General features: G+C 38.4%; 2 protein-coding genes across 3 annotated transcripts in view; one reads left to right on the top strand and one right to left on the bottom strand.

The window, feature by feature from the left end:
• LOC104777734 (proteasome activator subunit 4) lies at positions 467–11,702 on the top strand. Of its 2 annotated transcripts, XM_010502043.2 has the most exons (36): positions 467–797; positions 1,178–1,280; positions 1,398–1,510; positions 1,656–1,778; positions 1,926–2,030; positions 2,324–2,425; positions 2,523–2,688; positions 2,993–3,109; positions 3,202–3,269; positions 3,370–3,471; positions 3,550–3,760; positions 3,889–4,125; positions 4,212–4,339; positions 4,455–4,572; positions 4,660–4,878; positions 5,614–5,772; positions 5,925–6,001; positions 6,090–6,298; positions 6,510–6,717; positions 6,820–6,899; positions 6,988–7,105; positions 7,182–7,352; positions 7,531–7,699; positions 7,772–7,815; positions 7,916–7,958; positions 8,037–8,182; positions 8,319–8,413; positions 8,508–9,394; positions 9,548–9,829; positions 9,913–10,008; positions 10,099–10,277; positions 10,375–10,456; positions 10,608–10,732; positions 10,888–10,980; positions 11,079–11,232; positions 11,468–11,702. In XM_010502043.2, the coding sequence occupies exons 1-36, from the start codon at positions 637–639 to the stop codon at positions 11,507–11,509; spliced, it is 5,532 nt and encodes a 1,843-aa protein (XP_010500345.1). In that variant the 5' UTR covers positions 467–636; the 3' UTR covers positions 11,510–11,702. The 2 variants fall into 2 exon arrangements, with proteins under 2 accessions (XP_010500345.1, XP_010500350.1); XM_010502048.2 differs by lacking the exon at positions 1,926–2,030.
• The window catches only part of LOC104777722 (vacuolar cation/proton exchanger 2), a 4,772-nt gene continuing 2,035 nt past the window's right edge, over positions 20,231–22,967 (bottom strand). The window contains exons 4-14 of the mRNA XM_010502022.2: positions 22,758–22,912; positions 22,610–22,677; positions 22,489–22,517; positions 22,199–22,395; positions 21,901–22,113; positions 21,555–21,689; positions 21,282–21,398; positions 21,136–21,189; positions 20,933–21,049; positions 20,753–20,846; positions 20,231–20,583 (exon numbers count right to left, since the gene is read on the bottom strand). Coding sequence (XP_010500324.1) covers positions 20,573–20,583; positions 20,753–20,846; positions 20,933–21,049; positions 21,136–21,189; positions 21,282–21,398; positions 21,555–21,689; positions 21,901–22,113; positions 22,199–22,395; positions 22,489–22,517; positions 22,610–22,677; positions 22,758–22,912 — 1,190 coding nt within the window. The 3' untranslated portion in view covers positions 20,231–20,572. The remainder of the gene's footprint in view (positions 20,584–20,752; positions 20,847–20,932; positions 21,050–21,135; positions 21,190–21,281; positions 21,399–21,554; positions 21,690–21,900; positions 22,114–22,198; positions 22,396–22,488; positions 22,518–22,609; positions 22,678–22,757; positions 22,913–22,967) is intronic.

Here is a 22,967-nt window from a genome sequence, read left to right as displayed (position 1 = left end):
TATTTAGAACGTGGAATCTTATCAGTTATCACAGCCCTGACCTAACAAAAAAGAAAAAAAAAACTGCAATGTGAATGTCGTCATCATACATGCAATGTATAAAATTTCGATGAACAATAATAGCTGCATATAATTCCACCTGTTGACAACAAAATATCCATCTATGCGTATGTGTCACCATAGCACGGTCAGAATTTAATTCACAATTTATTGGCCGGAGAGAAATTACTTGTGTGGACACTGGACAGTAATGCGTTCCAGCTTAGAGAATAAAATTATAGCTAAAACTTACGGGGCTAACTTAAAATAATATTAGTCGGTTTCGGTAAATTGGTGGGTAATACATACCTGCTGCAGCACCTGTTGCCGGTAGCCAGTCAACGGTAAAGTCAATACGATAATTAATTAATTTGTTTCACCAAGCTGTATTTCATTTGCTATTATATTGTGTGTGTTGTGTTGTGTTCATTGTCCTTTTCCTTGGATATGATTTTTCTTGCTTGGAAAGAAAACAAGAGAAGAAAAAAACTGAGAAAAGCAAACGCAGCTATAAATTCAGAGTCCGAGAGAGAAGAGAACTGCATCAGATCAAATCTGCAGAGAAAAATTGAAGACGGGAGAGACTGAGAAGAAGAGATGCATCTGTACAATGAATGGTTACCGCCGCCTGTAGCGGAGGAGACGAAGAAGGAGAAAGAGTCCTTCGCTCGTGTCGTGCGTAGCGTCAAAGAGTTGCACCGACCTGATGATCCTGAGTCTGTTTACGCCACTCTTAAATGGATCTCCGTTATTGAACTGTGAGTCCTCGATTTCGCGGTTTGATTGCAAAAAACCCTCGTTCAATTTTCTTTTTTAATTTCGTTCGAATTGCTTGCTTCTTGTTGCGATTTGAAGATGTAGATGATGAATTTAAGAGACGATTAGCTCAGTTTACAATCGAGTCAGTATATCGAAATTTATTTGCTGGGGTTTAGGTGTTCGCAATACACGACTAAGACTGAGTTAAATGAACAGTGTGTTAGGTGTTCCGGTTAATTTCTGGTTATCTCTATGTAGCTGGGATTGATTGTGTAGTAACTTGCATCATGATGTTTCACTTTGTAAGTTGGGCATACTTGGTTCTTATGATGCTGTACTTTGCTATTGTCTGATGGCGTTTTCTTAATACATTTTGCAGCTTTGTTAGAGCGAAAAGTGAATTGTCCGTGGAAGATGTTACTGACCTCGTGGAAATTGGCTTACAAATTTTTCATTCATCTGAGAATAAGTTGTATGCACAGGTTCGAAGGCTAATACCAGAATAAACTCAACAGTTACCTACCCGTTTCCTCATATACCTTTTACTTTTTTCCACTATATTATGCTTACCGTTTGAGTGATTGTTTCTGGTACAATAGGTTAGATGGGGTAATGTTTTAGTCAGACTGATCAACAAGTATCGTAAGAAGCTGTCTTTGAAAGTTCCGTGGAGGCCCTTGTATGATACCTTGATTCATGCACATTTCAGCAGGTTTGTCCTCTTTGATTTTCTGGCAGGCATAGTTTATGGGTCCTTTTTTCCTAGATACTCATGAAGGGAATTAATTTTCTATCTCCGTTTTTGATGTCTTGGTTTTGTTTCATCTTTAATGTTTTCAAATTTGTATCATCTGTAGGAGCCCGGGTCCTGAAGGTTGGAGATTGAGACAACGACACTTTACGGCTGTTACTTCTCTCATTCGTTCCTGTAGGAGATTTTTTCCACAAGGGGCTGCATCGGAGATATGGTCCGAATTCATGTAAGTTGTTGGCATGGGATCTTTAAATTCATCATGGTAGTGTTATTACTTCTACAAATGCGTTAGTGTATCTAGTATTGTCAAAGAGCATTATTACGACACTATCATGATCCTGTCTGTTCTATCTTGCATTCCTATATGTGAAAGTTGGAACCACTCTGTTATATTGCTGCATTGGACAAAGAGTTGGGAGAAGGGGGGGAAAAGTACTGTAGGAATCATCGTGTTCATTATATGTGGATCTATTATGAGGTTACAAAACTTTTCACTATGGCCGTCATATTTCTCAGTAGTTCACTCCTGTATACCACGTCCCTATGTTAGCACGTCAGTCTCTGTGAATCAATGCGTAAAGCATCATATCAAAAACTTACTATTAGGATACCTCGTGCCTTCATTAGTAGGGGTAAATGATTAATTCAAGCTTTTCAGTAGAATCATTACAGATAATACGATATTTGAGTTAGACAATTTAAGACTATTGCTGAAATTAGAGTCTATTAGATGCTATAGTGTGCTCACCTTTTTCTTCTACTCACATTCAGGTCTCTTTTGGAGAACCCCTGGCATAATTCCTCGTTTGAGGGCTCTGGCTTCGTGGGATTGTTTCTTCCTACGAACCCCGAAAATCAGGATTTCTTCTCTGAGTAAGGACAAATTCTTGTTTTGGTAACCGGTGATATCTTTGGTTTTTTCACATTTTAACGAAGGAATTACTTTGTTTTTCTTCTTCTGACCTTGTAGAAAATGGATAAAAAACTGTCTAGAGCTCTGGGATTCCATACCAAATTGTCAATTTTGGAATAGTCAGTGGACTGCTGTGCTAGCTCGTGTGATAAAAAACTGCAGCTTTATCGACTGGGAGTCCTATTTTCCCATGCTTTTCAGTAGATTCTTGAATATGTTTGAGGTGCGTGAAGTTTTCCTGGTGTTGCTAGTGATTATTAAGTCTTTAGAATTCCAACCTAAAATGTCAAAAAATCTTGGCTTCTGTTTTATTTTGGAAACCATATACTTTTTCTCTCACGGAATGTCTGGACAACTGAACTGGAAAATAGAAAATTGATATGCTTGAAAGCAGCTGGGGATGTATAGTCGTATAGATGGCAAAATTTAAATGAGATTCAGATGCTTCTGTCCGGCCTCCTGTCATCTTCCAGATTCTGTATTACCTTTTCCTCCATACACCGGATTCTTATTTAATTCAGTTTTAGGTTCCTGTTGCAAATGGAAGTGGATCATATCCTTTTTCAGTTGATGTTCCCAGAAACACAAGATTCTTGTTCTCTAACAGGACTACTACTCCATCAAAATCAATTGCACAATCTATTGTAAGTTATTGTACATTTTGATTTTACTGCATTTCTCTGCTGTATCTGACTAATAGATCTTAATGGGATGAATTTTCTGGCTTCTGTTTCAGGTATACTTTCTGAAACCTGGAAGTTCGGCACATGAGCAGTTCAAGAAATTGGTCAACCTCTTAGAACAGTTTGTTGACTGAAACCTATAACGCTCTTTTGTTTATTTATTTCGTAAACTGCAAAGTTACAACTGTTCTACTTACTGTTTCTCTATTGTTTAAATGTAGATATTATCATCCGTCTAATGGTGGCCGTTGGACTTATTCCTTGGAACGGTTTTTGCTCCACCTGGTGATAGCATTCCAAAAGCGTTTACAGCGTGAGCAGCAGTAAGAATACAACAATATCACCATTTTTAATGCATATAATCATATTGGCAGTCTCTTGATTAGATCATAATCCTACAGGGATCCAGATAGTCTGTCAGCAGTCTGTTTAGGAAAGCCGGAGAGGATAGCTTTTGTCGACGTGGTGTTGAAGCTGATTGATCGTGGTCAATATAGCAAGAATGAACATCTTTCCGAGACAGTTGCTGCAGCGACATCCATGTTGTCTTATGTGGAGCCCTCTTTGGTCCTTCCTTTTGTGGCGTCTCGGTTCCATTTGGCTTTGGAAACGGTTTGTAGTTTGTGTTCGCTTCGTTATCTTACAGACTTTTGTGTCCTTATTTTACTATATCTATTTCTTGCAAAATGACAGTTCTCATCTATCAATTAACTTCGTAACAAATGTTTATGTATAGTCAGACAACTGCCACCCACCAGTTGAAAACTGCTATGATGTCCGTAGCATTTGCTGGCCGGTCAATCCTGCAGTCATCCATGTCAACTGCTGAAGCACAAGATCTTGGTGGTGATGTGGATGGTAGGATGTTCCTTGATCTTATAGGGATTTCTCTATCAAATGCATTGCTTGGTATGGATGCCAATGACCCCCCTAAAACCTTGGCAACTATGCAACTGATTGGCTCCATATTTTCCAATGTAAGCTCTTTAACCTTGAAATATTTCAAACATTCACTGTTCAAAATACTTGTTTCTTTAACCGATTTTATCCTTGCATGTTGCAGATGGCTGTATTGGACGATACTTCTGATGACTTATCACTCATGACTATGGCTACCTTCTCTGAGTGGCTGGATGAATTTTTGTGTCGTTTGATCGCTTTGTTACAGCATTTGGAACCCAGCAGTGTTATGTGAGTAATGTATTACAACCCTGCTTCATTATTGTGGTCTCTTCTTCTTTGTTATATAACATTTGATACTCCTCTCATCTATTATTAATTATGTTAAGATTTTCTGATGCTGTAGAAATGAAGGCCTAAGTTCATCGGCAACATCAGGAACGTTTTTAGTTGAGGATGGTCCTTATTACTATTGCATGCTTGAAATCCTACTTGGAAGACTATCTGGATCTCTATATAGCCAGGTTGGTTTGTCTCTGTTACTATAGAAACTCCTTATACTTTTCGGTGAAAGAGAAGTTTAAGTGCTTGTTTGCGTTAATCTCTAACAGGCCTTGAAAAAGATATCAAAGTTTGTTCAGACAAATATCCTTCCTGGTGCAATCGCCGAGGTTGGGCTGCTTTGTTGTGCCTGTGTTCATTCAAACCCCGAAGAAGCAGTTTCTCAAATTGTTGAACCAATGCTCCTTGCTGTTATATCTTCTTTGAAAGAAATCCCTGTCACTGGGTATGGAGGAAAAGGAAGTGCAGAGACCCTTGTTGTCAATAAGGTGCTACCAATAGTTTTTGTTTGAAGCTTCTGCATTCTCTTCAGTTTGCAAAGTAATTAATTTTTTTGGTTGCTTGTATCACCCCTTTTCAGAAAGACAAACAAACACTTTCTCCAGNACAACCCTGCTTCATTATTGTGGTCTCTTCTTCTTTGTTATATAACATTTGATACTCCTCTCATCTATTATTAATTATGTTAAGATTTTCTGATGCTGTAGAAATGAAGGCCTAAGTTCATCGGCAACATCAGGAACGTTTTTAGTTGAGGATGGTCCTTATTACTATTGCATGCTTGAAATCCTACTTGGAAGACTATCTGGATCTCTATATAGCCAGGTTGGTTTGTCTCTGTTACTATAGAAACTCCTTATACTTTTCGGTGAAAGAGAAGTTTAAGTGCTTGTTTGCGTTAATCTCTAACAGGCCTTGAAAAAGATATCAAAGTTTGTTCAGACAAATATCCTTCCTGGTGCAATCGCCGAGGTTGGGCTGCTTTGTTGTGCCTGTGTTCATTCAAACCCCGAAGAAGCAGTTTCTCAAATTGTTGAACCAATGCTCCTTGCTGTTATATCTTCTTTGAAAGAAATCCCTGTCACTGGGTATGGAGGAAAAGGAAGTGCAGAGACCCTTGTTGTCAATAAGGTGCTACCAATAGTTTTTGTTTGAAGCTTCTGCATTCTCTTCAGTTTGCAAAGTAATTAATTTTTTTTGTTGCTTGTATCACCCCTTTTCAGAAAGACAAACAAACACTTTCTCCAGCGCTTGAGGCAGCTATAGATTATCAGCTGAAAGTATTGTCAGTTGCCATCACTTATGGAGGCAGCTCACTTCTTCGGTACAAAGGTCATTTGATCGAAGCTATATCTTCCGCATTTAATTCCTCATCTTGGAAGGTATAAATTTTTCCTGAAATGATATTTATGGACTCAAATTTTTCTTTTGGTATACCATTTTTTAGTGATGTGTACGCTTGTCTTTTGTATACCATTTTTAGCATGTATGTTTATCTGGCTTGTTTGATAATGTGATGGTTGCCTTATGAAAGGTTAATGGAGCTGGGGATCATCTTCTTCGATCTCTCCTCGGAAGTTTGATTCTTTACTATCCTATTGACCAGTACAAGTGCGTAATATCTCAAGAATATTTAGCAATATCTTGGTGTGTTTTTTTTGTCTCGTTACTTAAAACAATAACTTTCTGCTCTTGTTAGATGTTTGTCTCGTCACCCAGATGCTCCTGCTTTGGAGGAATGGATCAGCACCAAAGCTTCCTCTAAGGATGAGCAGGTGGCACACTCCAGGTGGCATGTTCCCACCAAAGAGGAAACTCAGTGTGCCAATGAGCTCTTAGACCTCCATCTTCAGTCAGCATTAGATGATCTTTTGAGTATTTGCCAATCAAACATCCACTCTGATGCAGGTAATTTCGGTCATTAGTTTGTGTGTTTCAGTCTTACTTCAAGGATATATACATATTTATCAATCGTATACCAGTGTGGTTTGCATGTTTCATGTTAAAGCTAAAGGCTGACATTTCTATATTGCATGGGTGATATCACGCGCCGTATTCATACTTGTTTGCTCCAAATATTTTACATGTGCTTGCCTCATTGATGATATTTGTGGTGCAGGAGAAGAGAAAACACACCTTAAAGTGACTCTTTTGCGTATAGATTCGACATTGCAAGGTGTTTTGTCTTGCCTACCTGATTTCAGGCCATCACCTAGACATGATATGGATGAAGATCCGCCGTTCTTTATTGCTGGAGCATCAGGTTCATGTGTTGGCAGTGCTGAAATACGAGAAAAAACTGCTGAAACTATTCATGCAGCCTGCAAGTAATGTTTATTCAATAGCTGCTCTGCTTACTTCTCTTTAAAAAGCATATACTACTACTAAAAGTATATGTTTTTGATGGTTTTGTTATATGATGTTTGCAGATACTTGTTAGAGAAAAAGTCAGATGACAGCATCTTGCTGATATTAATAATCCGCATAATGGATGCTCTAGGAAACTATGGTACTGCAGAAAGCTTCTGGCTTGCTTTCTTTCTGTTGACTAGCCGCATGTTTTCTCTCCGTAACACTTGTCTTTTGAATGTTTGCAGGCAGTTTGGAGTATGATGAATGGTCAAATCACAGGCAGGCTTGGAAACTGGAATCTACTGCGATTGTAGAGCCTCCAGCGAACTTTATTACAGAGTTTCATTCTAAGGGCAAGAGAAGGTAATTCTCTCTTTTGTTTGAATTAAATACATACACGTCTTGATTTTAATTTCTTGCAAATCTTCTTGTCTTCCAGGCCTAGATGGGCACTCATTGACAAGGCGTACATGCACAACACATGGAGGTCATCACAATCGTCCTATCATCTGTTTCGTACAGATGCGAACTTCTCTCCACCGGAACCCTTGACACTTATGGTTGATGATCTTTTGACCCTGTGTCTGCACAACTATGAGACTGTTCGAGTGTGAGTACTTTTGTGTCCATCTGTGGTTAAAATATGCATGTCAATGGTTATATTTCTTAAACTTTGGAAAGGACTAAACATCTCCTAAAATGTTGTCTGTAAAATTCTCTTCCGGGCTTTTACCCTTCTTTCAATACATTAATGACCTGGCTTTGCTTTAAACTCTGGTGTTATTCAGGCTTGCTGGAAAGTCTTTGCTGAAACTGTTAAAGAGATGGCCCCCCTTGCTTTCAAAGTGTGTTCTGTCCCTTACTGAGAACTTGCGAAATCCGGATGTACCAGAGCATGTAGTCCTTGGTTCTTGTGCCATTCTCTCTTCACAAAGTGTTCTCAAGCATTTGACGACGGTAGTCATTTAGTGTTAGTTGTTCCTTGCTCTATTTCGAATGCAAAAACTAATGTTTGTTCTGCTACTCCAGGATCCAAAATCATTTTCCTCTTTTCTTCTTGGTGTTCTTTCAAGGTAACCTTTTTACATTTCTAAGATAAATAACATATATTTCTTGCTAAGGACATATATGCGTGTAAAATTGATATTAAAATTTGTTTTTAATCTTCTGTAGTTCTCATCATGAATCTATGAAATCCCAAAAAGCAATCATTGAGGTAAAGGTCCAGTCTTTGTTATTAGGGTGAAGGCCTTCTTTTTCCTTCAGTTCCTGGCTAATTTTTTTATGCTTGCAGCTTTTTGTCAAATATAACATTCACTTTGCGGGACTGTCTAGAAATATACTTCGCTCATTGGAAAGCCGTGTTGACGGGTCTACTTCCGGAGATCTTGTATCTCAGATCGGCTCCATGAGTTTTGATTCTTCTAGCTTGCATTGGCGGTATATCTATCCTACCATTGATCTATTTTTTCCATTGGAAAAGCATTTATGTAGACATAGTTAGACTTTTAGCTCCCGAACTCTCAGTTCATAATTTGGAAGGTATGGAGACATAATGTTTTTTTACTTATTCCAGGTACAACTTGATGGCTAACAGAGTGCTCCTTCTGCTAGCTATGTCCTCTAGGATTGACCCAAGTTTCTCCTTCAAAATTCTTGATGAAACTGCTGGTACAGATTTTAGTTGGTGGAATATATTGGAAGGCTTTTTCTTCATATTATTTGAGTTTCTCCTTCCTAACTAAGATTATGGTGGTATTTACAGGCCACTTCCTCAGAAACTTGAAAAGTCAACTTCCTCAGACAAGAATACTAGCAATTTCAGCTTTAAACACGCTACTTAAAGAGTCACCGCAGAAGATGCAAGGAAAGGATCAACCTTCTGTGTCTTCACAAGAAAATGCCAACTCATCCCTTGATTTAGCATTGAGCCAAATTTTTCAAGAAGAAGGATTCTTCAGGGAGACTTTTGAAAGTCTTTCGCATATCCATATTACTGACACTGATAGTTCCTCTAGAAATCATGGAAGTTCATCCTTCCAGAGCATGGCGGACAAGTCAATCACTCGTTTCTTTTTCGAATTTTCGGCTTCATGGCCAAAAACTCCTAGTTGGATATCTTTGTTAGGAAGTGATATATTCGACCCAAGTTTTGCTCGTATCTTCAAGCGATTAGCACAAGAATGTGGAGTGCCTGTGTTGATGGCACTAAAAAGTCCCTTAGAGGAGTTTTGTAATGCCAAGGAGAGACCAAAACAGTGCGTTGCTGCTGAAGCATTAGCAGGTGTACTGCACTCTGATGTTAATGGTCTTCTTAGTGATTGGGATAGCTGGATAATGGTTCAGTTGCAGAATGTTATTCTTGGCCAATCAGTAGAATCCATACCAGAGTGGGCTGCATGCATACGTTATGCTGTCACAGGGAAAGGGAAACAAGGAACCAAAATTCCTGTCATGAGACAACAAATTTTGGATTGTATAGTGGCACCATTACCACCAAGTGCGACCACCACTGTTGTTGCAAAGCGGTATGCTTTTCTTTCAGCTGCTCTGATAGAACTATCTCCACCAAAGATGCCCATATCAGAAGTGAAGCTGCATATCGTACTTCTTGATGAGTTGATCTGTAATATGTCCCATTCCTCGGCACAAGTAAGATGTCTCACACTCATCTATTGTACTCGACATCTCTGTCCATTTTGTTTTCATGAAAAATTATGCATTTGAGTGTCTTTTGACAAGCTAAAATATGAGTGTTAAAGTAAAAATTCTGAAAACCTGTTTGTTTTGTGTGACAATGAACAGATAAGGGAAGCTATCGGTGTAATTCTTTCAGTATTATGCTCTAACATTCGTCTGCGGATGTCATATCAACAAGAATATCCATCTGAAGAAGGGAGAACAGATGTTGATAGCCGACTAAGGGAAGAAAATTGGTTCAAGCTTATTAGTGCACGAGCATCTGAAGCTGTTACAAACATTCAACAAGCTAGCATATCAGACAGCTTAGACACTTCAGCAGATGTAGATATGGAAAGTGCTCAATCTAACGGCGATTCTCTAGATGATGTTAAATGGATGGAGACGGTACTGGCTCTCTCAAATTTTTTTCGACCCAGTACTTGAGAGACATTTGATACTAATATTTTTTCTTCTTATCCTATCTTTAGCTCTTCCATTTCATTATCTCATCTTTTAAATCGGGGAGGGCTTCGTATCTGCTCGATGTAATTGCAGAATTCCTCTATCCAGTGATATCCTTACAGGTATAACCATTATATTTTTTTAACTTTCTTTCATCTCAATCGCTTTTCCATGACTGGGAATCATGGAAGATTTATTTCCATCTATTGAAGGAAACATCACATAAAGATCTGTCAACATTGGCTAAAGCAACCTTTGAGCTGCTAAAGTGGAGATTTTTCCCAGACTCTCATCTACAGAAAGTTATTGGAGTCATTCTTTCTTCTGCTGATGACTCTAACTGGCGTATAAGATCTTCAACCCTGACATATCTGCGAACTTTTATGTACAGGTATTATCTGTTGATTATATATGTTACATGTAGCAAAGTGACAAGCAAATACGCTTTTTACTAATAAAGATTTTTATTATATAACCTTTTCTACTAGGCATACTTTCATCCTCACTAATGAAGAGAAACAGAAAATCTGGAAAACCGTGGAAAAGCTCCTTGTTGACAGCCAAGTAGAGGCAAGTTCCTAGCTTCGTTTTTTCTCCTCATCAGAATTATGTTGTTGTCCATTAGCGTTGTTTTTGAATAATTCAACCTTGTGATTAATTGCATATGGTAAGATCAAGTGCGTAGTTTTTTCTTTACTCATTGATTTTATCTGGTCTTCAGGTACGAGAACATGCTGCAGCAGTTCTAGCAGGCCTAATGAAAGGAGGAGATGAAGACTTTGCTGCAGATTTTCGTGATAGATCCTATGCAGAGGCAAACTCATTCCAAAAGAGAAGGAACCGGAGGTTTAACTAACCTTCCCTTCCCTTTTCAGCATTTTTGTGTTAACTTTTGTCGCCCATTGTGAAAACGCAATTAACAAAAAAAGAAGCTGTGATTTGCATATATTTTCTTTCATTTTGTTTTAACATGACCTTAGAGTTGCATCGAGTTGTTTCAGGAAATCAAGTTCAACCAAGTGTGTTGCGGAGGTGCACGGAGCAGTTCTTGGTTTGGTAGCTTCAGTTTTGTCTGTTCCATATGACATGCCCAGGTAACATCTCTACGTCAGAAGTGTGTGGCGCAGAGCTTAAGCTTGAACTTGAACTTGAACGTCTATGACTAATCTTAAGTTTTTGTAAATGTTTTCAGCTGGTTGCCGGATCATGTGACATTACTGGCTCGTTTCGCGGGGGAACCTACACCTATAAAATCGACTGTGACAAAAGCAGTGGCTGAGTTCCGACGAACACATGCGGACACATGGAACATCCAGAAAGACTCTTTCACCGAAGATCAGCTTGAGGTAATGAGTTTGAATTTACATTATTTTCCTTGATTTATAAATGCATAAAGAGGAAACTTTCTAGAAATATATTTCACTTATTAAACAAATATAGCGAATGTAAGATTTAAAAACGTACAAGTAAAAAAGCTAACATTATACAGTTATGTCACTAAACTAAAGCATACAGTTTCGTTGTCTATTTATTCCTGGTGATGAAGAAATAATGTGATATTTTGTCTCCCTACAATTGCAGATATTGGCCGATACATCTTCCTCTTCTTCGTACTTTGCTTGATTTGTGTTGGGGAATAGAGTGAGTTTCGTCACAAAGACAGTAATACTACTCCTTGTTTAAGGAACCACATCTTTGTAACTCCACCTTTTATTGATTTTTAGTTTTGTGCCCAATAGATTATAAACAATAACAGGAAAGCTATAAAACCATGGTTTCGGTTTTTTATTTCATAATCATCATTGTGGCATCGCAACTGCTTTGAAGTTATAAGTTATACTTTGTTTTTGAACGATACGCGCGTGCATGGATGGAAAAAAACAAAACCACATGCACCAAAGGCGCGTTTAGCGCGTGAGACTAGAATGCGTGGACTATAACCCTCCGATTTGGGGATTTTTCGCATAAATGGAAAATTAAGAGGACCTGCAGCGCGTGGGTCTGGATTTTTTTAGTTAAACATACGTTTCGGTCTTCTTCCAGTCAATAGCTGAAGAAAGCCCACAATACCCGAAACATCTTTTACCTCATTTTTAATTTTAAAATCAAGATAGACAACAATTATTTCCGATCAACTTTGCCAATAAATAACTGGTAACCTACTAAACAATTTAGAGTATCTATACCAGATGACTACTCCCTTTGTCTTCACAAAAATTGATGTTTTGGATATTTTTTTGTCTCACAAAAATTGATGTTTTGTAAACTTCAAGAAATAATTATTAAAAATATGTAAATTTTTTGAATTTTTATTGGTTTATATTTTCTCTCTACCAAAAAGTAATTATAAATTAATTTATAAATAAAAACTAAATTTTTTCTTAATATGTGTGAAAGTGTCAAAACATCAATATTTGTGAGAAAGAGGAAGTATATTTTTACAAAGAATTCATAAAATAACTATGATCCATGTCCGGATGTCTGCTATACACCTTAAAATTACCTTCCTCGCCTCCCGTCTCCTACAAACATAAGGGCCCCATGCGACAGATAATCAATGATTACCTAGTTTGAATTTTGAACGTTATCTACTCTCACACGTTTCTCATTTATTATTCTAATTCTTTGTAAAAGTTGTGGAAATTACCATATAGTATCAAACATGTTACCGTACAAGTTACATGGCCATGCCCCTAATATACGGTGGCTGCAATAAGATAGAATAATGTATGCAAGTAAAATTACATGTTACATTAAATTATGCCATGTTTCGATAGTGAAGAAGTAATGTGATAATGTACGGTAACATGTTATAGTAAATAATGTATTGTTATTATGTTATAACAGTGTCCTTTTTTGATACTCTAGTTTCATAAGAAGTGAGTTGGTAAAAAAGCTGACGTGGCGAGAGACAAAAAAGGCAATTTAGGATTTTGGCTTTTCACGCAAGAATCATGCCGCCGCCGGCCTCTCTGACTCTAGGGGGAGGTATTCCGGTGTCGGATGAGAGGTTTTCTTCTCAGGGGGATGACGTTTCTCAGGAGGTTGGTGGTCTGCAATTGGTGCAGGACAGGGTGGAAGGGTTAAAGGAAACGAATCTGGAGCAGGGGGTGGGCTTACAATCTAAGCGATCTTATGCCAATGTAGCTCGGAAACATGGTTTCACTAAGCAACCGTTTGATGTAGTGGACATTGATGGTCAACAATGGGTCATCGTTCCAAAGGACGTCTTGCAGGGCTCCAAACCTCTATGGGAGGATTTCCTGCTTGGGAAATTTTTGAGCACTAAAGCTTCTCATGTGGGTAAGATACATATGATTGTAAACAAAATATGGCGTTTGGGAGACACCTCCACTTTGATTGATGTTTTTGAAGTTAATGACACTACTGTGAAGTTTCAGATTAGGAGTGAGTCTCTGAGGAGTAGCGTTTTGAATCGTGGGATGTGGAATATCATGGATATTCCCATGGTCATAACGAAGTGGTCTCCGTATGAAGAGGAGAATCAGCATGCTTTGCAGTCAATACCCCTGTGGGTTACTCTAACTGATGTTCCACCCACCACGTTCACCCATAAGGGTTTACAGTTATTGGCTAGCGTTGTTGGTAAACCAGTACGCCTCCACCCGAAAACTGATGCATGCACAAGTTTTGATGTTGCACAGATTCTGGTCGAAGCGGACTTGACTAAGCCTTTACCAAAGGATCTTGTATTCATGGGAGAGGAAGAGGGAGAGTTTGAGGTCGTCATTAAGTACTCTTATCCTTGGTTGCCACCAAAGTGTGGAGTTTGTGGTAAATGGGGCCATCTCAAGGAGACTTGTCTAGCTCAACCTGCTGTTTCACCAACTAAAAACACTCCTATCCTTGTTTCTGATCAAGAAGCAAGATTGATCCCAACCTCGACCCATGCTAGCAAAACAGGGGAAAATGAACCTCTTCCCTCTGTTGTTACTTCTATTGTGGGGAACATTGCTAGAGGAGAGGAAGAGTGGAAAACACCTAAAACAACTCGAAGCCCGGGTCAGCAGAAGTCTATAGAGAGGAAGTTGTTAGAACCTTCTATTCTATCCAATGCTTTTTCAGCTCTAAGTGATAAGGGGGATACAGAGGAGGTTGTTTTTGATGAAGAAACGATTTCGACTGATGTTGTCGAGGACTCGAGTCCTGTGGAGGATGATACGGGTATGCCCACACAGCAAGAGACACAGTTGGAGACTTCTCAAATCCCTCAACTACGTCCAGTTTTACCTCGTGTTTCAAAGACCACTCATAAAGTTATTTTGAAGCCTACTACTCAACTCCCTAACATCAATCTTAGGGATCAGAGTAAGAGGAACTCTTCAAAGCGTCATTAATGTAGTGCTTCTTTTGGAATGTTCGCGGTTTAAACCGTACTTTAAAACATTCTATCGTAAAGAAGTGGGTGGGTGATCCGAATTTGCGTTTTGGTCATCTGTTGGAGACAATGGTTAAAGAGCGAAAGTCACAGTGGTTGGGTGCAAAGTTATTCAAAGATTGGTCGATTTTGTCTAATTATGAGCATCATGCTCGAGGGCGTATCTGGGTGGTGTGGCGGAGTAATGTGAGATTGACTCCAGTATACAAAACTGGGCAACTTATTACCTGTTCAGTTAAGTTGGAGGAGGAAGGGAATGAATTTTTTTGTTCTTTTGTCTATGCATTCAATTTGATGGAAGAGAGGAAAGCCTTATGGGAGGATTTACGCTGTCATATAGACTCTCCACTAATGAGGGATAAGTCTTGGATTATTTTCGGTGACTTTAATGAGACTTTAGCCATAGAGGAACATTCGCGTAGTGAACTACTGTTCTCTCTCTGATTTGGAGTCTCAAGGCCCCCTGTTTACCTGGTGTAATAAGCGAGAGAATGATCTAATATCCAAAAAGTTAGACCGTGTGTTGGTAAGTGAGGCTTGGCTCGCTGACTTTCCACAGTCATATAATGTTTTCGAAGCAGGTGGGTGTTCGGATCATTCACGCTGTCGAATCAACCTGGTGAGTCAAGGGGTACCTAGGCCACGTCGTAAACCTTTCAAATTTGTAAATGCCTTGGTGGACATGCCTGAGTTTAAGCCATTGGTAGAGGAATTTTGGGGTACTACAGAATCAATCCGCTTGTCTACATCATCTCTTTTCTGGTTTACAAAGAAGCTTAAGGCACTCAAGCCTAAACTTAAAGCTATGGCGAGAAACAGGATTGACCATTTGGTTGTGAAAACGAAGGAAGCATATGCTCATCTTTGTGAAAAGCAGGAATTTAACCTCCTTTATCCCTCTACCACTGCTATGGCGGAAGAGAAACAAGCCTATGATAGGTGGAGTTTTGTTGCAGGATTTGAGGAGAAATACTTGAAGCAGAAATCTAAGCTTCACTGGTTGAAAGTTGGAGATCAAAATAATAAAACTTTCCATCGGGCAGTTCAGGTTCGAGCAGCCCAGAATGTGATTCGTGAAATCCAACGGCTGATGAGGCAGGTATCAAGATAGAAGCAGAACGTCATTTTAAGGAGTTTCTCCAGCTTATCCTTTCTGATTATGCGGGGGTTCAGGTTGCAGAATTGCAGGCATTATTGTCGTTTAGGTGTTCCTTGGAAGATAAGCAACGCCTTACAAGACCAGTCTTGGCGGAGGAAATCAAGACGGTGTTGTTTGCAATGCCTTCTGACAAATCTCCAGGCCCTGATGGTTACACCTCTGAGTTTTTTAAGGCGGCTTGGGACATTATTGGGTTGGAGTTTGTACTTGCGGTTCAATCCTTTTTTGATAAAGGATTTCTTCCTAAAGGTGCAAATGCTACAATTCTTGCTCTGATTCCAAAAAAGGTTGAGACACGTGAAATGAAGGATTACCGCCCCATCTCATGCTGTAACATTCTTTATAAGGTCATCTCCAAGATCTTAGCGAACCGTCTGAAGCTTCTCCTTCCAAAGTTCATCTCTGGCAATCAGTCGGCTTTCGTTAAGGACCGTTTATTAATTGAGAATGTCCTACTAGCTACAGAACTAGTCAAGGACTATCATAAAGACTCCATTTCAAGTCGATGTGCCATCAAGTTTGATATATCAAAAGCTTTCGACTCTGTCCAATGGCCTTTCTTGAGAAACGTTTTGACAACCCTCGATTTGCCGCCTGTTTTTGTGCATTGGATAATGCTCTGTGTGACAACGGCTTCCTTCTCAGTCCAGGTAAACAGTGAACTTGTGGGTTTCTTTCAAAGTGAAAGGGGTTTGAGACAAGGATGCTCTCTATCTCCATACCTGTTTGTTATTGTTATGGACGTCCTCTCCAAAATGTTAGATAGCGCAGTCGGACAACAGTTTGGTTATCATCCAAAATGTAAGCAACTTGGTGTTACCCATCTGTGTTTTGCGGATGACCTTATGGTCCTCTCTGATGGTAAGGTTAGGTCCATTGAAGGCATAATCGAGGTGTTTGACAGTTTTGCTAAGCGCTCAGGCTTAAAAATTAGTATGGAGAAGTCTACAGTTTACCTGGGTGGTTTATCTGCATCTGCCAGCCAGGAGATTCAGGACAGTTTTAGCTTAGAGGTTGGCCAACTCCCGGTTCGGTACTTAGGCTTGCCCTTAGTTACAAAACGTCTGTCTCCCTCAGACTGTTCGCCTCTCATTGAGCAAATTAAGAAAAAAAATAGGTTCCTGGACAGCCCGTTTCCTCTCTTTTGCGGGACGTTTAAACTTGATTCAGTCGGTTCTCTGGAGCATATGCAGTTTCTGGTGTTCTGCTTTTCGTCTTCCAAAACAATGTACTCGTGAGATAGATAAACTATGCTCAGCGTTCCTCTGGTCTGGTCCGGATTTAAATCCTCACAAAGCTAAGGTCGCTTGGGAGGACATATGTAAGCCAAAGAAAGAAGGTGGCCTTGGTTTAAGATCTCTGAATGAAATGAATGATGTTTGTTTTCTAAAGTTGATCTGGAGAATATTGTCTTCGGGGGACTCTCTGTGGGTTAAGTGGGTACATAGCTCAATACTCAAGCAGGAGTGTTTTTGGAGCCTCAGAACCACCACTGCAGGCTCCTGGATGTGGAGAAAAATTCTCAAATATCGTCACTCTGCAGCTTCTTTTTGCAGAACTGAAGTGGGAAATGGTTCACAAACATTTTTCTGGTTTGATAACTGGTCAACCATGGGGCGTTTGATTGACATAATGGGGGACAGAGGTTTCAGTGATATGGGAATAAGCAGATCAATGACAGTTGCGGACGCATGGGGTAGACGTGGTCGAAGGAGGCACCGCCTGCAGCACTATGCTCTAATGGAAGCTGAACTATTGGCTAAATTTGAAAGCAGATCCACCAGAGAAGATATGGTTCTTTGGAAAGGGAAAAATGGTCAGTTTCGTCCACGTTTTTCTACCAAGGAAACTTGGAATCAAATCCGCTCCACGGCAACTGAGGTCTCTTGGTACAAATGCGTTTGGTTTGTTCACTCAACCCCAAAGTTCTCCTTCTGTACTTGGCTGGCATTAAGGGATAAGCTCTCCACCGGTGACGGGATGGCACAGTGGTCTCGCGGCGATCTGGGGGAGTGTGTATTCTGTAGTGCTGCAGAACCTAGAGACCATTTGTTCTTCGCCTGTAGCTTCAGCTCGGAGGTATGGGAAAACATTGCACAAGGCATTTTCATGACTCGTTTCTCCACAAGATGGTCTTCGATAATCCCCTCCATTTGCAACTGGAGAGATCGAACAGAGCAGTTCCTCGTATCCTCTGTTTTCCAGGCAACGATCTATACCCTTTGGCATGAGCGTAATGGGAGGAAACATGGCGAAGCCCCCAATCCTCCTTCCCGCCTCATTCAGCATATTGACAAGCATCTACGAAACCAACTTCTAACAATTGGACTCAAGGGAGATCGACGATACGACAATGCTCTTCCTACTTGGCTAGGCACTAGATTTTGACAATTTAAAATGTCTTATTTTTTTTGAAAAGTTCAGCAAAATGATGCACTGGTTGTAAAACAGTTTTTACTTTTTGAAATATAATTTAACATTAATTTTAAAAAAAAAATAACAGTGTCCTATTATTAGTATCAAGCATGTTACCGTACAAGTTACATGGCCATGCCCCTAATATACGATGGCTGCAATAAGACAGAATAAAGTAATAATGTATGCAAGTAAAATTACATGTTACAATAAATTATGTCATGTTTGTGATAATGTAAAATACCATGTTATAGTAAATAATGTATTGTTATTGTGTTATAATAGTGTACTATTATTAGTATACATGGTTTTTGTAACAAGTTATTTCAATTTATATCAGTATCATCATTACGTCCTACCAATGTTGTTCCCTACATAGAATAACCTACTGGTGGGCCACTTTTACTCCCGCCTAAACACCGAGGATTGTTTGGACTTTTCAGCCCCCCCCCCTACCAAGTTTTTCTGCCACAACGTTATTTTCTCTATTTTACGAAATGCCATGGTCATCTACCTAAGTAGCTCAACAATTTATTATGTATAACCATTACTAATAACAAAAAAAAAAACGCTATTCTTGATCTTTTTATACTGTTTTTTCATTACCATATATATGACTATTTTTGTGTCGCTTACAGTTTTTTCTTCCTGCTAAATTTTGTTAAATCATTTTGTGCATTTTTTTTGATCTAATGTTAAATTATATTCAAAGAAAAAATATATTGTTTTACAACTTGTGCAACGGTATTAGAATACAGCTAGCACCATAAAAAAACTTAAGCAACCCCTCCTACATCTGCAGTCGAGCTTGTAACCATTTTTTGAATCATTTTGTGTATTATATGCGAGAGAATTACAAAAACTAGATGAATACCCGCGCTTTATGGTTTACCGTTTTTTAAACAATTTAATTTGCTACTTATTTGTTTTTTATGTAGAGTTTATCTTTGTTTTTTTTAATTGTGATAATCTTGAAAAATATAATTTGACGTTGATTGTTTTAATACTTCACATAGGTTTTCTCATTTTATAATTGAATTATTAGATACATGTTATGCATGAACAACTTTGTCTTGAGAGATTTAAACATTTTACAATTCTTGTCTAAAACTTCAAAAAAATATATTTTAAATGAAAGCTTGATCTAAAGATGCATATTTTGTAACAAAGGGTTTTTTGGCTGTATAAATTTTACATTCATTTTATTTAGATATATTCATATTTAAGCTTCTCAGTTAAATACTATGAAACACTAACATTTCCTATTTATCAAGAATTGTAGATTGGTTAAACTTTTTAATAGATATAATTAAGATAGACATCTTCTTTTCATGTCAGCTCTTCAATTTTTTGAATATAACTCTAGAATTTGGTTTTTAATAAGAATTTTACTCAGTTTTCTTTTTGACAACTTCTAAATATTAAAATAGAAAAACCAACAGTCATGAATTTATTCAACTATCTTCCTCTTTTTCTCAGTATTTTTCTAAACCAACATTCTACAATTTTATTCAAACATCTTCCATTTGATAGTGAGCAAAACTCCAATCTTCTTTATATATAAAAAATTATTTCTTTAGGGACAAATTTTCATAATTTTTTTTACAATATTAATCAATATCTCTATCACTACTGCAACTTTTCAAACTATTGACAAATTTGTAACGCTTAAACAATATGCCAATACATTCATGGTTTACGCTAAGAGAAAGAAGTGGCGCTTTGATTCACTACCGATGCACTTTTGTCTTTTGGTGATGCATCTATTTTTTTGGGACATGTTCTAAGCCTCTCTAAATTTTTTATGTAAGTATTGAAACTGTTTGTGATATATACATTAAAAAAAAATACATGAAAGATGTTTCATATTCCTTTTAAGTTTAGGTCTATTTGCTTTTAATAAAAATAGATAGGTGGCACTCTTTCTACTGTTGGCCATATTTCATAATATAGATTAGCTGTATCTATAAAAAATAGAACAATTAATCTGGATTTTGTAGATCAGCAATTTGGTAAGTCCAGGATTCCAATTCTCACATAAAGAAAATAGCATTCATGTGGAAAACAGATACTGAGACCTGTCTATGTTGCTGTGTACGTAGTTGTGTTTTCTGGTCTCAGTAAAACAAACTGAACCAGCTTCTTCCGCCATGGTGCCTAGCCTTAGTTGCTCCTGTTTGATGTTCATCTGAATCACTCAAGATTCTTTCAAACAACCCTAAAAATTAAAAAATTTAACCTTACATCCGTCCATAAATCTAAATAAAAATAGCATGTTTCCTTAACTTTAACAACGCTGCCAACGTTTTCTAATTTAATTATATGAAAAATCCGGTCGTCCCCTTGCACACTACTTCTCTGAGTATCATCATTTCAAGTCAAAATGCTATTGTTTAGCACAAGAACAAATCTTCAATCTTTCATAATATCATTGTAACATAAACAAAACTTGTAACCTTCTATGTCACTAATAAGAATGTTGATTTTTGTGGGGGGAGGGAAAGCCAAAAAGGAATATATAAGCTTCACTTGTTCGAACAATATTTTTGCACGAACAAGTAAAGCAACATGTTTAACAAGATTCGAGTTTGTGGAAACCACTTTAGAATCAGATTTACATCTTCAAATCTCTCTCCCCAACACTTCGTGTTACTGAGATCATCAGCTTTTAATTAAAGACCCTTTATGCTTCACGCCAGACTCTTCCTCGGATTTATATACCATCTAACCAAAACAACACAATAGAGACATATGCAAATTTCAATAAAGAATGCTCTTCTTGAATGCAACGAAGACACAAAATTCTCTAGCAATTCCCTTTCATGTCCATATCATGGAACAAGAACAAGCCAATACCTGAGAAACTGCAAAGAAACTCAGTAAGTGAACTAACCTTGAGGAGGATCTTCGTGTACAAAGAAACTGGCAGCTACTATCAAATAACAAAGAATGAGCATCAATCCTTTAAAGTAATTCGATGTCCCTTCCTGTGTACATAACAGAGATCATCAGTTATAAGTTTTGGAATTTCCTTGCACAATAAACGATGTTTAGACTTTAGCATTTTATCCACCTGAAGGAAAAAAGCTACTACTATAACGGTGATGAACAGCATCGCCGTCTCAAAAAGCTGGAAGTTAAGGTCCATCTGTTGACCCATCATCCATCCAATCACCACGCAGAATGGGACCTAATCAAGTAGCAACAGAGATTATCGAACAGAACTTGTTGTCCAAATATGATATAATGTTCTTGTAATGTATTAAAGGTGCATACCGCAAACATGGAGATCTGGATCGAGGACCCAATAGCCACTCCCAACGACAGATCCTGTAGAAGAGAGAAAATGTTAAGCTGTGTCTCAAGGAAAAAACTAGTTTGGAATGAAGAGCCTAAAGGTGTTACAGCTCAAGAATGCTTACCAGTTTGTCTTTCATAGCAAACATGATGGCGCCTGCATGTTCAGCTGCGTTCCCGACTATAGGAAGCAAAATGACACTGATAAAAGAAATTGGTATGTTCCACGAGACCGAGGCACCCTGAAAAAACGGTACATTCATATCATGGTATTGTGGTGGTTTTCATGCAAGGCCAAGTTAGTATAAGACCAACGAATGAAGGCCAAATTAACTATATTTTAATTAGTAAATTAATAAGATCTTTATTTCTCATATGATAAAATGATCGTTTGTTACCTCTATGGCATCAACAAGATAGCCAGATAGAAGAGAGACCCAAGCAGTCAAGATTGAGAGCCAAATGATAGCTTCCCACTTGGAGATCTCAGGATCTTCATCTTCGGCAGAAGTCTCTTCGTTCTGATTTGTTTCCTAGAGTTCGCAGCATTTAAACAAGAAGGTAAGTCCAGGTTTAACAGAACTACACAAACCAAATAGTTTTAGGTCTGTTGGTTTATATACGAAAAATGAAAAGTTGTAAAACAGGGGAAATCAGCTCTTGTCAGATGGTTTTATGTGTTTAAAATGGAAATAAATCAAATGTTTGAATAAAGGAGGCAACTAGTGGTGGCACACAACAAACCTCATCAAGAGGACTATAAGAATTAGACTGGCTCTTTAACTGAAAGAAGAGGTAAGCAGCATAAGCTATAAGCATTATGCAACTGCTGAACCTTGACAGGGCTAGCTCCGATGATCCGGCGTGAACCTCACTATGCGTGTAGTGAAGAACAGCAGGGAAGAGTATCCCCATGACAGCCATCAAGAGCAATCCTGAATTCACAGTCGCAGTTCCCTGGATTGCAAAAGAAAAGGGATCAGAAACAAGATAAAGAATTCCAAGAAAAGGAGAATATCATGAAGCGGATAAGGATTCCTACCTTGTCAAAGACTTGGTCTTTTTGGTAAAAGACTAGCCCACCACAAAAGAAGGCGCAGCCAAGTACAAGCAACATGTTAGATAGAATCGAGCCTAGTAACGTCAGCTGAACAACACGTATCATTCCATTTTTCAAAGCGAAAATCGATATGATCAGCTCTGTCACATTCCCGAATGTAGCATTTAGGAGGCCTCCAACTGTGAAATATGTATAACACGTTTAAAAATTATCGCAAAACAACAAAAGGAAAAAGAAAAGGAATTGCCGGTTTTAGAAGAACAAAGTCATACCAGTTGGACCCGTGTAACAAGCCAGTTGCCTGTTTCAAAGAAGCAAAATACTTACACATAAGACTCCCAAACAGAAAGATGATAAGGTAAGCTAAGTGCTACAAGTGTTAGCGGGGCTTACTCTGTGGCATATCCTAGACGTTCAGCCAATGGTGTAATGCCTACTAAGGTCAGCAAGAACACCCACCTCTGAATCACAGCAAGAATCAATTCTTGAGATTCAGCTCTTAGACATGAAATGAAACTACAAGTATTAGTAAATAGTTTACCTTACTATCTATCATGTAGTGTACCAATATGGCTAGAGGACCGAAAGGTAATAATAGATTGAGTTTATTACAAAAAATAACGATCTTGATGCTATTAAGCACGCTGTTCTTTGGGGATTTAGGCGTGTGTTGGGGGAAACTAGTAGAAAGTGATCCTTGCTCCATTAAAGAAGCTTCTTTAGTTTGTGCTGCATCGTCTTCTTGTCTAAA

This window comes from Camelina sativa, chromosome 1 (assembly GCF_000633955.1).
Source record: "Camelina sativa cultivar DH55 chromosome 1, Cs, whole genome shotgun sequence".
Taxonomy (NCBI): Eukaryota; Viridiplantae; Streptophyta; class Magnoliopsida; order Brassicales; family Brassicaceae; genus Camelina; species Camelina sativa.
Note: the sequence above shows the minus strand (reverse complement) of the source record. Positions and strands in the feature narration are given on the sequence as shown.